Here is an 18246-nt window from a genome sequence, read left to right on the forward strand (position 1 = left end):
GATTTTCAGTGAGTTCTCACATCGCAACAACGTCATATTTTTGCATCATGGTCGTCGCTATACATTGTGATGGTGTTGTTTGAACTAATCATGTATAGAAATTACTGTAAAATGAGTTTCAAAATTATATTTTTGATACATATTTTAGAGATCCGGCCTCCTTGGTTTTGCCCGATGAACATGTTATCAACAAGCAATTGTTTGGGGTTCACTCGTTATTTGTCATTGATAGAAGTCTGGCAGGGAAAAGGCACTTCTATCTATCATAGGTGTTAAGTGCTGTTGCTATCACCTATATTGTTCTTATCTAGGATACTATTTACATAATAATTTCTGTTGTTATCACAATAGTGGCCATTGTTTTGGTCTATGTTGACCATCAATAGCAAGGCCAGTTGTGTGTAGCCGCCACCAGGCCTTCCTACGGGGGTATGGATCATAGAATTCGGCAAAAGGGGGAATAATTTACCGTAAAATTCCTATTTATGTACGCACCCCTCCTAACGTACGCACTCCCAATTTGGGGACAATTGCGGGCCTGACTCAGTGAGTTAAAACGTTCAGGGGAAAAACCCTCCTTACGTACGGACCCCCTCTCCAGCATTTCGGTGGATAGTTAAGAGGTTGACATGATCATCCTTCCGATGATGTTTACCGACTTAAAGGGTTACTGAGAAAATGTTTCTGGGTAGAAAATATCAAACAATTCAAATATAATGTTATGTATTGTTTATTCTTTGTTACTGATTGATTGTGTGGTAGCATTCCACACTTCATTTGCATGAAGATGCACCGTACTCTCGTGCTGATATGCGATTTTTCCGAGGAAGAACCCCACCTAACGTACGCACCCCAACTTTTGCGTCGGCCTGGAGCACCTGCTTGCAACTCGGAAAGTTTAAAAAGTGCGTACATAAACAGGGATTTTACGGTAGCTACAGCTTTTGCAGTCACTAGTGTCCTAAAACAAGTTTATACTTCCATATTTATTTATCTATTCATTTCGATTTACCACATTTGTGGAAGGATTGACATAACAGGTGAACTATCACCTTTTCAAGATGTCATCCCAGACCGGACTGTAAGGTTTGGACCATCGCACACCGGGGCATGCCCCTACTCTTTTTCGAAAGGTGTGGTGGGTTCTTTAACGTGCGCGGGGTGTGGCTCTCCCCAAACACGGGACCTCCATTTAACGTCCTATCCCAGGGACATCCCTAACCCTAGATGAGCTAGGTACTCATTTACACCTGAGTGAAGTGAGGAAAGTTGTGTTAAGTGCCTTTCCCAAGGGCACAACGTCGGGGCGCAAGTCCGGACATGTCTCTGGGCACACCGGGATACGAACCGGGGACCCATTGTTTAACAGCCGAGTGATCTACCACTGCACCACACGGACGGCACTATATTGACATCAAATAAGACATCATTCCTAACCACATTAGACTCCTTCCAGCTGTATTTTCTTATTACATTTTTACATAAGAAAACGCTTACTTGAAAAAGAAAGCAGTCGGAAAGAGTCTGCAACAGAGGCTAAACCAAATTATGCCTAAGATAATCAGACAACAAACGTAACCAAGGAAATGTTTGGTGCTGTATCTATAACATAAGTTTGACGCTTACAAGGCAACCTTGCCGATCAGTCATAGATAAGATAAAAGGGCGACCATCAAAGACAAGATAATACCAAGGTCTTCCCAAAGTGGTTGCTGACTAAGTTTATGATACACACATCTGTATTTTTCTCCCACGCCGTTACGCGCCCACTCGCTATTTGAGGTAGCGGTAAAGCGTTTGATCTCTCGGAAGGGGACTTATATCTTCAGTGCGTGGGTATCTTTGAAGTGCACACTGGAAACCAACCCACACAATCCAAAAATACATTTCCTAGAAAAACGCAGAAGCGTTCTGTTATTGCATCAAATCTTGCTGTGAGAAAATGGTAAACAACTTATGCAAGACCAGATTGGGATGGGAAATTGTCCGAACAAATTTGGCCTTTAGATCAAAAGTATGTGGCCTTTTTTTCTATTTTCATTACACAGTCACTGTCGTATTCTACATATTAATTGCAATACAAATCAGAAGAAAACATTCTGATTATTTTGTGGGCATTTAAGCCAAGAAGGTTATGTTTTCGGGTATGTGTGTTTTTCTGTTCTGTTTGTTTGTATTGTATTGTAAAAACAGCATTACTCAACAAGGTACGGATGAATCTTTGCAATATCTGGTATGTTGGTAGGAGCTGCGAAATGAAGACATGATTCATATAATGGTCCCCTAGCAGCCTTCTAAGGTACTGCAGCAGAACTTCCAGTTTTGATCTCACGTTCTGGGCATTACCTTCAAGATAGGGGTGTTGATCTATAAAGTATAATTCTTCAAAACCTGAAAATATTTCTACCGTTCCCCAAATCACCATGTTTTATCAGGATCTCAGTAACATGACGAAATTAAAACAAATCCACCAAAACAATCTTGAGATCTAGCTGCAAACACACAAACACAAACATAGACAAAAACAGTACCCACGTCGGAGGTTACAAACCTCCTTCCCTGAGGGAACAAATTACTACCACGCGTCTGCTTTGATTACAAGCAAAGTGTCTACCCATATATTACATGAAGATTACATTATCTTGTGCAAAAACATATTGTCCAGTGTCCTATATCCACCCACACTGACTAGGCTTTTATCCACATTGCCCAAATATGGCTGCAACAACTGGTAAATACCTGATCTACGGAAATGACCAAATTTGCTCCAAAGCTCTTGACCAGTGTTTAAACAAGTACGTGTAAATGTTAACGGCATACGGTAAATTGTGAAATATTTGCGGTGGTTTTGTGCTTGCGGTTTTTACAGTTGGCTGCAAAAACATCACATCGATTCATTGTTTTTCTTGCATAGCATCACTTTGTAACAGTTCTTTCAACAAAAACTTCAAAATGGTGTCCTAATGCTTTAGACTTTTAGAGACCATCAATGCTACGGTATAGTACATGGTATTTGCATAGATGAAATTCAGCTCATGTCATGCATGTTATGTATGTTGTAGAAAACAGTAAAAATATGCATGAGTGAAATAGCTTGGCTTCTTGTAAACAAGGATTGTACATTCTTGGAGACCCAATACTGATGTTACGCATGTTGAAATGTGTGTTGACTGAGTTTTGCATATAGGGCAAAATGATTTTCTATAGTCGAAACTGACCAAGAAGACCAGTAAGGGGACCGATAAAATCTGGTCTATGTAGACAGGTGGTCACTATACATGTAGACAGGATTCTGAATGCTTGTGTCAGTGGGAAAAATCATCTAACTTCTAAGGCCACACCATTTTAATTTCTTGGTTAACGGAATTTTTGAAAAAATGCTAGACTAGAAAATCAACAGAATCTCAGAAGAAAGTTTGTACTTTGGTGCACACAATTTCAGGGAGTGAACAGGGTCAGGTGCAAGTTTTCACCCAGACTTCTTTTTTCATGATTTTTCTTTTTTGCTAAAATTTAAAAAAAAATCTGTTAACCAAGAAATTAGATTGGTGTGGCCTAAGGGACTGCCAAAGAGTGGTCACATACGCCAGGTGGTCTATATGTAGAGATGGTCACTTGTACAGATTTGTCTGTTTTACACAATTCAAACAATGATTATCCTTTCATTCCTTTGTTAAATCTACTACCATTTCAACGTGCACGAAATTCTACTCTTGTCTATATTTACAAATGCAATGAATTTGACGGAGGATGGAATATTGACCATGCAAACACATTACCATTCTTCAAACAAAACCAATTTCTGCTTCGCTACTGACATTTTGGCCTTGAAACCAGATATATTCCATTTCCTTTATTACACTTCATATAAAGCCCCCAAGTGTATACTGAAAAATATAACTCATGAACAATTCAATATAAACCCTATGTGACAATATAACATATAAAATATTTTCTTTACTTTAATCATAAAAAGTCTTGACAAAATGTATCTACAGTTAAAAAGTCTTTTTTTAAATTTTAGATGGCATAATACTTAAGTTAGCAATTGATTTTAGTATTTTGTCAATCTGAACTGAGCTTGGTTTTTAACTCAATTAAATAAATGAAATAGAGATTATGAAATGTACATTTCTTTTAATTTTTAGTTTTATCACCCTACACAAGTCATAGTCAATACGATATCAATATTATTACGCCATAATATCAATACTAATATCAATTTTCATGTTAACCCCTACTGTACATGTATATTCACTTTGACAAATGAAATTTTACATTGCAAATTATCATTCATGAATATCATAAAAACAACTCAAGCAATACATTGCTCAATATCATAAAAACATGAATTGAACTTCGGATGTGTATTTTCATCAAAGTTAATGTACGATACGACAGATAACGGTTTACGACTCCCACAAAACGCGGCTTTACGGCCATTACGCAATACCTCCATGTACTAAAAGCCATCAATGGGGTAATTAGGGTCATTGACCTTAAGAGCATAAAGCAAAATCCAGGAAACATTCCAATTTCCATATTTGGTCATGGATGACAGGTGCACACTTTAAAAATATGCAAATCAGTTTGAAGCAATGGATCCACTAACAGCAAAAAATGCAGTTAGTAGGTAGTAATACATGCATAATTAATATTTCCTTTGCCCTTTTCTTGGTAAAAAAAAGACTGGAATAAAAATTGATGTATTTGCATATGATTGGGGTCTTTGACCTTTCAGGAGTCTAGACACAGATATTAGAAATTCCTACATAATCATTTCCTACAAAAAATGATGGAAAAATTCAGCCATGCAGAAATATACATGTGAGTTATTGGTGAACTGTGAAAAGTGAAATTATTTGATGTCAAGTTAGTGCTTCATATGGATGTATTCAAAACATGACCCCAAAAATAATGCAGTGAAAAACACTCATAACAATATCATGAATGGAAAAAGTGTCATTTTTTGCACTCTGTTTAATGGTAAAATCTGGTCCTTTGTTTTTACTTAGATTAATTATTCCACCAGACAATTCAAGAGTTTGATAACATTTCATTGTTTTGAAAACATTTTGAAAATTCAAAAATTATGGTTTACGAAAACACAACAGAAATTTCATAAATATAAAATATTTAAATATCTATCAAAATATGTTATTTATTCATTCATTCATCCATCCATCCAATGTCTGTTTTCTTCTTTCGTTCCATTTTTTCTTTCTTCTTTTTCCCAATCACCCCTCTTTTGCTCTTTCAACTATGAAATAGTGATTGCGTCCTACCGTTATCCTTGGCGTTGCTTTCTTCTATGTTCATACTCTCGGCCAGTTCCGACAGGCTTTCGTCCACGCCCCTCCCGCCGCGGAGCGTCAGAGACAACCGCCGCTTGATTTTCTTCATCTTCTGTTTCTTTCCTTCCTTCCTTTTGTCCCACTTACACGAAGATGGCTGGTTGGTTGGTTTTTCAAAGCTCCTTCGAAGCTTAATTCGCGACTGCTCTCAGTTCCTTGTTTGTTTGTTTATTTGTTCGTTTTTCTCAATCAACGACTTCAGGGCTTTGAAGTTGTAATATCTGTAAGGAAAGAAGAAACGACAGTCAAACCTCTGTATCAAGTTTCCTATTGTGCATCAAGCATTTCATACACATACATATGCAGCTCTCTAAAAGGTAGTAGAACACAGAATCATCTGCTGCAATACTTAGAAAGTCACTAGGGGACTGAAAATGTAATCATTTCTTTGGTAGGCCAAGATACAAAATATCATGGCAATACATCAATAAGCAGCTGTTGTATGGGTGGATTAAGTTCTAGCGTTTAACGTTCAACCACAAAACCACAATACCCTAAAACACAACAACATACCGAAAATCAGTGATGATCCAACAACCCTTTCTTGAATAACTCGCTTTCAAAGTCTCAATCAAAATAAGCCCCTGCAGTTCACAAAAAGCTGCTAGGTGGCCCAGACCTAAACAACTTCTTCGTGAAAAAATCATGACCATACCATGTCTAGAACACGTCACAAGATATGAAAACCGAAGGTTCTGCTGCAGTTCCACAGAAAGCCAATAGGTGTTCTATAACCGTGTTTATCCGTCATATTGCTGAGACCTACCCATAAACAAAATGTTATAATATAAGGATCTATCCACAGCTTCTCGTATTATACAGTCCAGAAACAAACAAACAAACACCAACCCCAAACAGCACCCGAAACATGACCTTCTTTGCGAAGGTAAAAAATCACATTCTGTAAAACTCACCTACCCACTCACAAACATAAATGAGACCAGCACAACTCATATTTGCAAGTCTTCATAACAATAATATTGCAAAAGAAAAATATGGAATGACAGTTACAATTCTAGCTATGCATAATACATTTAATTTTGACATTTCATAGTCTACTACTGATACTTGTTGTTTACTACATTAATTTTAGAGCAGGGTGTTCGAAAACAACAGCTATTGACGTAAACAATGACGTCAACAGGCTGCTAAACAATTATTATATAATATATTGTCTAGCACGTACATTTGTAATAAAGGTGTTTAAAACCATTTGGTGCTGTCGTCATTGTAATCTATTCATCCTTGAAATTTACCCTTAGTCTATTTTTGGCAAGGCCGTCTTAGACCAAACTTTCAAGACCTAAGAAAATGATTCTAAAAAATTTGTTTTTCAGCCCATTTGGGCAGAAATGCTTCATGGCATACTAAATAGGCACATTCGTCACCAAGTAGATGTGGGGAGAAAATTGTTTCTATTGCATACCCAGTACACCACATAACCTGCGTAACACACCAGGTTTGTACTGAAGAGTACATTGTGGTAGCTTGAAGAGTACATAGTTTCCTGCCTACTCAAGCTGCCTCTCAAGCGTCAAACCTAGATCTGCACGTAAAAGAACCCAACACACTTATCGAGAAGAGTAGGGGATGTGTAAAGGAATCATAAATAATAACAAGTTTTTTTCACAGTGATGATAAGTTCACGGTACAGAGGAGACCGTGAAAACGTGAACTTAAAGTTACAGTGAAAGATACAAGAATTACAGTAGGTGCACTGGTGCACCTAACCTAAAAATTTAGGTGTACAAAACAAAATTTGATTGCACAGCCTTATAGTTATATGGTATGAAGTCTGCAAAATGAGAAGAGATCTAGCCTTTGTCCAAAGTTGCAGACAGAATGCTACATTCATTTAACCTGCACAAATATCTAGCAGGTGGACGGGAACCAAGATCCTTTCCGCGTTGACCGACCCCACCCAATCATCAATCGCCGCCATGTCGGATGCCCAGACCACTTGATTTCGCGATAGGCTGGTTGTAACCAATTCCCGATCAATTGACGAGTATTGACTGCCGTCTTCACGCCTGGATGGCCTCAATGAAGCGACACGCTCTCAAACTCATCAAGTCAATAACAGGGTAGAAATAGAATCCAAATCTTCTGCTTCTTCTCTGAGTCTGATAATAGGATACTGTAAATGCAGAAATGTTTGCGGTGGTTTTATGTTCACGGCGACCGTTTTACGGCAAACTTAAAACCTCCGCGAACATTTTTGTCCAATAATGTAGCAGTATGTGAGTATAGCACTGGCGCGAACTTAAAACCATCGCGAACACTCCATTTTCCCCTTAGTGCGAAATAAAAACGCGAAATTAAATGCATTTACAATAGCTGTATGATGTAAGTACTGTAACTTGATCTATTTTTGCAGGGACTCAATTTCAAATTTACAGTAGGAGGAAAAAAAGGTTTTCATATTGTTTTAAGTTTGCAGCTGAAACAGTTCTAGTTCTACAGTACAGTAGCAGAACTTCTATCATAATAATATACATGTTCGTGGTATCATGATTAAACATCATCATCATCATATCGGGCGGCTTGCCCGGACTAAGGTTATGATTCAACAGTGAAAATAAAACCACAGCGAGTATTTCAAGATGTACAGTACAGTATCATTTGCCATGCTAAAAGTTTTTAAACCTGAAAGCTGCATTTTCTGTAAATTTGAATTCGTAGGCATATCCCTGTTGATGGTACGTTCAGCCAAACACTCACTGAAAACCACACAACAAATAGAACATACACCACATGTCACTACATACATAGTAACATAGCTCATGTTTCAGCTATAAAATCCTGTCAATGAAGAATCTGAAGTGATCAACAAACTTGTGACCTGATTGGCTGCTGATTTATGACTCACATTCCTGATTGGCTGAGTAAAAAAACATGTTTCCACAGGTGTGTCAGTCAATGCTCTTCAAAACTCCTAACACTGGTTCTTTTAAACCCGTTTTCTATGCAAGATTCTATCCCAGCAAAAGGTTAAACTATTTAACTTGGAAAGACAATTGAAATCTGGAAACTGTAAGTTACGTAGCAACATTTTAGGACAAAACAGTCAAAATGGTCATGACCCTCCCCTTTTCTTTTATACTTTTAATTCAATCCCACGTTTGAAATGAAATACTGTAAATACAGAAATGTTCGTGGTGGAATAATAATTAATATTCGCGGTTTTCAGGGCGACCGTTTCACCACAAACTTAAACTTAAAGCCACCGCAAACATTTTTGTCCAATACCGTAGCAGTGTGTGACTATAGTATAGCGCTGCCGCAAACTTAAAACCACTGCGAACACTCTATTTTCGCCTTAGCGCGAAATAAAAACTACGCGGACTTAAATGCATTTAGAGTAATCCTCACAGTATTGCAATTAACTATTGTTTACAAAGCTCAACAGAAAAAGGGCTCTAATTTTTTAATAATTTCATACAATTTTTGTAAGAAAATAGATGCAGAGACTTTAAAGGGATGGGCAGAAATTTTATAGACAGGGCAGAAATTTTTATTCGGAGAGAAAGTATGTGTGACCTGGCCCTGACACATCTCTATTCTATGTGCTGTGTACTGTACGTGGTGAAATATTCACATCTTGGTTTTATTTTTGCTTGACCTCTCACCACAAACTCAGGACGGTGTGGACTCAGCGTACTTCTATGTTTTGGATTGCATTACAACAGTTGTTTCAACAGCAAACTTTAGTTTAAACACTGCACCCTGTTCCTACCGCTAAAATTAAGCCCCTGCAAACTTAAAGGCACCCAGAGCATTTTACGAGACTTGAAAACTGGAAATATTCTAGTTGCTGTAATCTTCATGAAATTGAAGAATTAATGCCACTGTTTACCACATTTGCGTTTGGATTTTTTATCAAAAGTGCGCAAAAACGGCACAAAAATAATCTACATGGTGATCTTTTAGTTTCACGCGCCAACTGTAAATACTGTAGATACCATAGCCCCGCCCGACTCAGTCAAAACCTAGAAATGCAAAATTAAAATATAAAAATGCAAAGATTTGACATGCAGTTACTCTGTCATTGGTCAAACCGCTAATCATGATGGACAGTCAGGATCACTGTCTATTAGGGATTGGATTTTCTATCAGTTCTCACCACACAACGACATCGTATCTTTGCTCATTTAATTTCGATATGTGATGGTATAGTGTTATTAAAACTTACTATGTGTAGGAATGACTAGAAATTTGAGGGTTTTTTTAATTTAAGTTTCAAGCCTCATAAAAATTCTCTGGATGCCTTTAAAACAATTTACAGTATCTTTAATTTCCACTGGGTATTGAACAAGTCTACACACTGACCCACTTACAAGAACACATGCACACTGTTATAAATTCTTAATCATACAGTCCTCCTATCCGGTGATGAGAAAAGTTTCCAAATTTCCTGCGGACCAAAACTACAGAGAAAAAGTTCGAAACTTTCCATGATTATTTCATGAACCCCGAGATTCAATTACGGTTTTATGGCCTCTTTCCGTAGTAGGTGTACTTTGTTTCGGAACCGGGGTAAAACCCAAATGACAGATTTAGAGGCTTGCTAATGCAGTTACCATGTTGGGAAGTGGGTCAACGGAATTACAGGAGTCAAGAGATTGGAGGTCTGCTATAGCTCACTATCAATCACAACATTTCCCACAGAGCTAAGTACAGTTTCTAAAATCCAACATGATACTGTAAATGCAGAAATGTTCGCAGTGGTTTTATGTTCGCGGCAGCCATTTCGCTGGGTACTTAAAACCACCGCAAACATTTTTGTCCAATACTGTAGCAGTGTGTGACTATAGTGCTGCCGCAAACTTTAAACCACCGCAAACACTCCATTATCGCCTTAGCACGAAATAAAAATCACACAAACCTAAAGGCATTTACAGTAGTAAGAGCTAGAGTTAGAATATCAGAAAAGGGTTTTGCATGAACTAGGGTCATAGAAAGGTACAGTAATTCACTTTATCTTCACGGTAGAAAAATTTCACATAAGGAAAATTGACATTTTCAATGAACTTCAACTTCACGATGGCGGCAAGTGATTAACAGAATAGATGTGTGAAGGAATCATAAATAATCAAGGGTTTTTCACCGTGATGATAAGTTCAGGGTACACAGGTGACGGTGAAAACCCGTAAACATAAAGTTACAGTGAAAGAAACAAGAATTACAGTATATGTAAGGCCCTGTTCATGATTCAAAATGTAAAACGGTTCGACCCGTTTCAGCAAAATAAATCGAATTATTTGTGAGCATGAATGCTCAGCATACGATTCAGATTATAACGATCACGCATAACATATCTTTTCAGAGTTTTGGTATAAAACCTGGTTCTGCCAGATCTTTCCTCAGTCACTGACGAAAGGTAGCGGATGCTGTCTGAAACGTCTGACTGTTTCAAAATTTTATCCAGTTTCTTGAGTAACTAATTTTGGCATCTTGTTACCTGGATGTCTAACCTTCATCAACGAAATAAGAAATACTCTCCTTTCTTTTTCCTTTGAACATTTTGAAAAGTTTGTAACTGCTTGACAAGACATACTGTGTCTCAATAACATGTCCTTCCTGCTACAGTACCAAAACGGAAACATCCCGTCTGATCTTAGAGATCACAAGACTGATAATGTCACATTCTGAAATGCTGACTGGACTTCCTTTCTGTACTTATCCAAACAAAGACTGCCGGCTTATCGCCAGACACCTCTTTAAAACATATTGTTGGGGCTAAACAAAATTAAGTGCCTCTTTGTGTTTTGAAGGACAACAGAAATGCGTTGTTGACTCCTGTGATTCCCCCAACAATTACTTGTGACCTTGTGAAAATGAAAGAAGGCCATGCCAAAAAAGGGCAGAGAGTTTGTGTTTGTTTGTTTGATTTTATCGCATGACCGGTAAACTACCTTTAGGCAAAACACACCAGTTTTCTACTGTACATGTAAGGTTTGATCCACTCACACAGGGCTAGAAGTTAAAGTTTGTGCACCCAAAATTGAGTCAAAAAAAAGAAGTTAAAGTCCTTCCCGTACCAGACGATACATAAGGCGGTGCCCATCTCCGTTTCGGCAGCCCTGGGCCACACAACTTTGTGCAAGTCACTACAGTACAGCAGGGGGCTAGTCCACTGGTAGTGGTGTGTGTTTAACTTCCATACTCGTTCCCAAATGCTGAGTGCTAAGCTGAGTAAGCGGTATATACCATTTTTAAAGTCTTTGGTATGACCCAGCCGGGGATCGAACTCACGACCTACCGTATGCAAGGCCGGAACACTCTACACACTAGGCCATTGCACGGGAGCTGTGCACCTAATTTTGACTGTGGGTGCACTAGTACATTGCACCAGGTAGATGTTTTAATAGGCTAGAGGGTAAAGGTACTATCATACACTATTAATTATACAGAATGTTCTTAAATCTACATGTAAGTGTCAGAAAAAGTACCAGTGTTGTACTTTGTTTGATGTATTAAAATATGAAGTTTTGTAGCAATAGATTCAGATTATAACCAACCATGTTCGTTTTGTTTCGTTTCAAGTCATCCTCATTTGACTTTGATTTTGAGGTGAAGCATAATGCTTTTTCAAGTAGCTAGTGGTAGTGCAATGCGGCTTTGCTACGGCTCGCGTTTTTGGCCAAGCACACCGGGTCACCCCTACTCTTCTCGATAACTGTGTTGGCTGTTGGGTTCTTTTACCTGCAACCACCATTTCCACAAATTAGATAGAAACATTTCTCTCATTGCACCGCTATTATCCAAATTAACATGACAGATCACAGCAGTCCACAAGGTTTAAATTCTGCCTTTATCATCTTCTAGGGCTCACAAAAGGGAACGGCCGAATGATCAGTTGGCCACCTGCTGTTTTGCGAGGTTACTTTATTACATCTACAAGTACTGTTCATTTCATAAGCTACAGGTAGCTCGTTTAGTGTCTGCGACCAAGGACATTATAAGAATTTTATTCAGCATACAGTAAAGCACAAAGGATCCCTTTCAAAATTAAAGCCTATTCGGAACCCCCATGCAGACCCACAAGTAACATGAGTTTTCTGTTCTGCATAATAAGCGCCTAAAGTCAGCAATTTTGCGTAATGTGTATGAAAGATTTTTTTAAAATTCTATTTAGCATACAGTAAAGCATATAGTATCCCTTTCAAAATCAAAGCCTATTCAGAACCTCCATGCAGACCCACAAGTAAAAAGTATAGTCTGGACCCCCATGCTGGCCCTCATCATATACTGTAAATGCAGAAATGTTCGCGGTGGTTTTATCTTCACGGTTTTCGTGGCTATGTTTCTCCGCAAACTTAAAACCACCGCAAACATTTTGTCTAATACTCTAGCAGTGAGTGACTAGTCTATAGCGCTGCCACAAACTTAAAGCCACCGCAAACAAATTCCATTTTCGCCTTAGCGCGAAATAAAAACCACGCGAACTTAAATACATTTACAGTAACAGCTATGACTTTACGGTCTTGGAGTATATGAGGCAGAAATGTGAGTGGAATGATATCAATCAGTACTGTCTGTAATATAGTAATATAGCGGGAGCAGAAATAATATTACCTCTATTTCAGGTGGCCCCATTACAACAGGGGTGAACCCAGCTAATACGATATTAGCGGAGTGATCAATCTTCCCGCGTACAAATCGCAGAGGGTGTCACTTTCGGTCAACTGCGAGGTATTCACTTGAAACAGATTAAAATTATGATAATTCCTTTGTTCTCATAATCTTTCTGATTTGGCATACATTTTGTAGATTACATAACAGATATTCAGTATGCTTCTACTTTTAGTTATGCATTTAATAGTAATTTTTTATAGGAAAATTATGACTTGATTTTGAGACAATTCAGTGCCCTTATCTACAGTTTACAACAAGATTATTCATATCCATCATAACTTTTATTTAATTCATTTTGTTAACAAGGAAACATTGATAGATGATGTCCTGATTATTTGTTCAATTTCATGGTTTGGGGACACAAGTCATAGTTTTACAAATAAGATCAAACCATAGTTGTTCTTATTCACACTCATCACAAACTGACTGAAATTTGACTAATTCATGTTATAAATTTGATGATATTCCGTCTTAGTAAAACTCATATTTTTCAGATCAAGATTCATCTATAAGAAAATTCAACAAAACCATTGCAATCATATCATTCAGAGTCACACCCCCCTTCAATTCAAATCAATCAAAGCCACTTCGTATGAATTGAGTACATTTTGTAGCATGGCAAAAATCAAGAGTTTGCGGCATCTTTGAATTGACCGCTGAAACGACGGTAGTAACACAATACACGACTGAGCTTATGCTTACAGCATGATGATTTGACGAAAACCACAAACTTAAAATCAACGCAAATATTTCATGACATACAGTATCTCAGAAACCAAGCCCTGTGAAAGGACGCCCCTGTCTCCTATGTGATAAAAGCCAGACAGATGCGGCCTGTATATATTGATTGATGACATACCCAGCATTACATGCCCTCCCCTCCAACAGTCATGTATTGTACAATGTAGTTCCATGCCCCTCTTTACCATTGACGCAAGCCAGGTCATTTATAATGCTAACCTAACCAAAAACATCAATAAAATGTTCATTCTTTCTGTCAAAACAGGTTTACTATGCAATCGTTCACTTTTCAAACCATATTGTTCTGAAATGCATAATGCCAAATTGCGCAGTGATAAACCGAGCTATCACGAGAGTATGGGACGAAATCACATGTGTTATTGTGTATTTCTCTAAAAAAAACATTAAGTATGCGTAATCCTTAGTCAAAGAAATTACCATCAATTCTTTCTTCATACTAAGCGATTTTGAGAAATTGAAAGTTGAAATGCAAAAGATTGTACAACACTAAATACGACCACATCAGTACATGTGTATAACCAAGGTGAATTTCTAACATACATGTATATACAAAGATACAACAATTGCACGTATCTTCTACTGTCAGTAAAGCTGATGAAAGGAGTTTAACTTCATCACTAAAAGGCCAAATTCCCCTTGGCATGTCTTGTTGATTTGTGCCAATTGTCTATGACCTTTTGAACCCTGTGGCATTCTTCTTTTAAACATTCACCTTCCTGCCTCCAAAATATGCATTTACGGACCATCTTTTACCTTACGGAAGTACGTATCAATGCGATAGATGTTTAGAATGTATTTTTTAAAGATCTGCTAGGCGTTCTTTTGAATATCAAGTCCCCTTATGCTAGGATAGGTAATCATAGTAGTATTGGCACTTCTTTTGATAATCATGCCTCTGGAAAGGATTCAATCATTCTGTTCAACCCGTTGTAATGAAATTTGCTTGCAGGAGGGATAGGACTGATTCCCGGACTCAACATCCAATCAGTTTGACACAGCTGTCCCCGATGTATCTCATCATTTGCATCTTTTTGAGCGAGGCTTAGGTATTGGTGGCATTGTGTAGTATACTTAAACCTTCTGCAAATCTTGGCACCAATTTTGGGTTGGTAATGGGGTTAGGCAGCAGGGAGAATGTTTTAAAAAAGCACCAATACAACTATTCATAGTTGCTCTTTGATAATCTCCAAGCAGACGTTGGAAGGCAATATTGCATTTTTCTTCTAGCTCCCATTTATCGCTACAAACGTCAATAAGAGTAGGAGTGTGAGTGGATCAAATAAATCTGTTGGAATATGCAGCTTGTACTCTTCAGTACAAATCTAGTGTGTTACACCTTGAGGTGACATAAATATGCAATACAAACAAACAAACAAACAAACAAATGACCTTCCAAGACTGTATGAGCTATAAAAGGTTATACTTTTGCCTACCTACATCTTCGTGGAGATGACTTTTTTTGTTTTCTTTTTTTACAAAATGCGTGCCTGTACACAAACTTGAGACAGAATTCTATCTGTATCTGTATCTATATAGCCAGTATAACCGCCATCCGGCGTAACACACCAGTTTTGTAGCAGCAGCTGGTTATATTACACCGAACGGCCTGTCACACCTTTCTTTTGCACACCAGACTGTAAGCGTTCTTTAAAGCTATCTAGTGAGGACGCTCCTACAGTACTTAGTGGTTACGAGTTGCACAATACGACAGTTCTAGGGAAAAATGAATTTTTGAACACATCAATTCTGGGTTGATAACTCTGGTGCTTGAGGGCATGACTATTTGAGCTGGTACTAGATACTTAAAGGCAACCAAAGCAATATTGGGGCCCGAAAAATTGGATTTCGAAAGTCAAGTTATTTAGTCATTGCTATACATGATAAGTTCAAACAACACTATCACAATGTATAGCGACATCCATCATGCAAAAATATGACGTCGTTGTAATGTAAGAACTCACTGAAAGTCGCCGGGGTTTTTGTAGGCTCGCGAAAGTTTCAAACTAAGGGGATTTGTATTGCACATTTTTGCACGGTTTTAAAATGCTCAAAGTATAAAGTTATTACACATACAGTGTGCTAGACAGTGTTAGTAAATGTCACTACAATAAAGATTTCAGTATTTTTTTTATTTCCATTTTTTGGTCCCTAATATTGCTTTGGTTGCCTTTAAGTTAACTAGTGGGTACGTCCAACAGTTTATTTGACAATTCTATCCTTCTTGGTACCACAGTTTTTTTGTTTTTTTTTGCTAAGAGGTGGTTGTTGTCCTGCGATTGTATCTTTAGCAGCACATTGGGGCTAAGTATGTCTGATTAACCACTGAACATGCCACGTATTCTAATGAAGACATTCCCAGCACTGTTCAATGGTTTCCTTGGTGTCTTTTGAATACTTTTATCAGATTGCCCTATACACAACTCTACTAAAATGATGCACCCATCTTTTAAAAGTAATGTACACAATGAAATATGGAAAACATTGCACAAAATATCTTAACATTTTCTCCCACATCTTGCAGGGCATATCATGCACTTTTGTGCGCCTAATTTCTGTGGGTGCACCAGTGCACCTAGACATTTGTGTTGGGCCACCCTGGGACCTACTCCCCCACCCCACTTTGCCCCTCGCGGGGTATCTGGGGGGGGGGGGGGGTAACGATGATGATGATGATGTACCTAAAGATACAATTGTAATACTGGTATACAGAATATTCTTGACATTTCAGTGCCCAAAAAAAAAACTGTAAAACTTTTGTTGTATTACTTGAATGTATGTATGGCAAAATTTTGATGTTTGCTATTGAAGTTCAGACACAGATTCAAGCTCAGAACAGAGGCAGTACTTAAGTTTTGACGACATGATAATCCTGTACCCACTTTTCTGTGTGCTTGAATTTCAAAGTTTGACGCACGATTGCAAAATATTCCCAAAAGTTCATTTGAAGCCCTGTCTTGCAAACAATACTATAAATGCATTTAAGTTTGCTTGGTTTTTATTTCGCGCTAAGGCGAAGAAATAGAGTGTTCGCGGCGGTTTAAAGTTCGCGGCAGCGATATATAGTCACATAGTGCTACAGTATTGGACAAAAATGTCTGCGGTGGATTTAACTTCGCGATAAAAGGGTCGCCGCGAAAACCGCAAACATAAAACCACTGCGAACATTTCTGCATTTACAGTATTCTTTTTTTCAAAATCAAATACAGGTCAAAGAAAAAACTTACATAGATGTCAGGGGAAGCTTAAGTACAAGCTAATAAGCTAGTTCGGAGTTGCTACTACGCATGTGCAGTGTCAAAGGTGAAGGCCCCGCGACGGAAACAGTGCTCCCCTCTACATTGTCTCGATTTGCATAACAACGCCCAGACGGGTCTTGTTTTCGTCGCGGGGGCCTTCACCTTTGACACTGCACATGCGTAGTAGCAACTCCGAACTAGCTTATTAGTTACTCCTGAAACTATGACAATCAAATTCGAATCTAAATTTTCAGCAAAACTTTTCTTATTTCATATTCGAGAGAAACATTGCACAACAGATTTGCTTTCCCCAAGAAACCGGAAGTACAAGGAAAAATCCCCCCCCCCCCCCTTACGCTTGACTCTTGCAACAACAGAACAATGTAGAGAATTCTAAGGACGATCTAGCATTGTTTACATGGTCAAGACGACATGCCGAGGTCTTCCTACCCTCTACCCTGACGTATGGGAGTAAAAGAAGAACGCCTCGGGTGAAACACAACCCTAACTCAGGAATCCGACCTGCTTTATGCCAAAATAAAGGCACTCTTTATACTGAGGTCAGAAGGTCCCATAGCAAGCCGGTCGAATTAAAATGCAGGCAGGAGTTCAGTATTTGGAAAAAAAAGGTTTTCCATTTACCACGCCTGTACGATATACTAGAAGTTTATTGTATAATACACAGCGGTTTAAATAGGGTATGAATGTCAGGAAAAATGCAAAGCACTTTACGGAAAAAATCATATAAGAAAGGTTAGAAAATACAGTACCTCATTTGCGGGTGTGCAAATAACTGGCTTTGAGTGTTGAACTAAAACCAGACGTCATTGATTTGTAGTGCGGGAAAAGACATTGAGGGCGATCTTAGGGACATGTTAGCTTGTTAATAGTCTTTTCTTGGTAGTCCAACATCTTATGGTGAAGCCAAACGCGTGGACTGGTCAGCAGCAGACGGGAAAGGCGGTTCTACCGAGGTCATCGTCTCCAAAAAAATATACACTCACACATCGCCAAAAAAAAAAGAATCTGTCATCCGAGAAGACGGACACATTTACGCAAGAAGAACGCACCTGATCGCTCTGTAACTCCGCCCGGATAAAGTATGGAGCCTTCTCCGTCGATCTGCGCTGTTCTAACGAAGTCGTTTGTCGGGAAACGCGCGTTTGAGCCCGCTGAAGTCACCACAGCCCTCTCCGTCACTTACACCATCGCCTCCATTTTCTTCTTGCCTTGGCTGACGAATTTCCCAGCAGGCC

At 38.5% G+C, this 18246-nt stretch overlaps 1 protein-coding gene across 16 annotated transcripts in view; it reads right to left on the reverse strand.

The window, feature by feature from the left end:
- The window catches only part of LOC136435613 (cyclin-dependent kinase 17-like), a 100652-nt gene extending 82413 nt beyond the window's left edge, over positions 1-18239 (reverse strand). For all 16 annotated transcript variants that reach the window (XM_066429253.1, XM_066429248.1, XM_066429245.1 and 13 more), the window contains exons 1-2: positions 18061-18239; positions 5286-5575 (exon numbers count right to left, since the gene is read on the reverse strand). In XM_066429253.1, the coding sequence (XP_066285350.1) occupies positions 5286-5403 (118 nt within the window). In that variant the 5' untranslated portion in view covers positions 5404-5575; positions 18061-18239. The remainder of the gene's footprint in view (positions 1-5285; positions 5576-18060) is intronic.
- Between the last annotated feature and the right edge of the window lie 7 nt (positions 18240-18246).

Source organism: Branchiostoma lanceolatum, chromosome 5, assembly GCF_035083965.1.
Source record: "Branchiostoma lanceolatum isolate klBraLanc5 chromosome 5, klBraLanc5.hap2, whole genome shotgun sequence".
Taxonomy (NCBI): domain Eukaryota; kingdom Metazoa; phylum Chordata; class Leptocardii; order Amphioxiformes; family Branchiostomatidae; genus Branchiostoma; species Branchiostoma lanceolatum.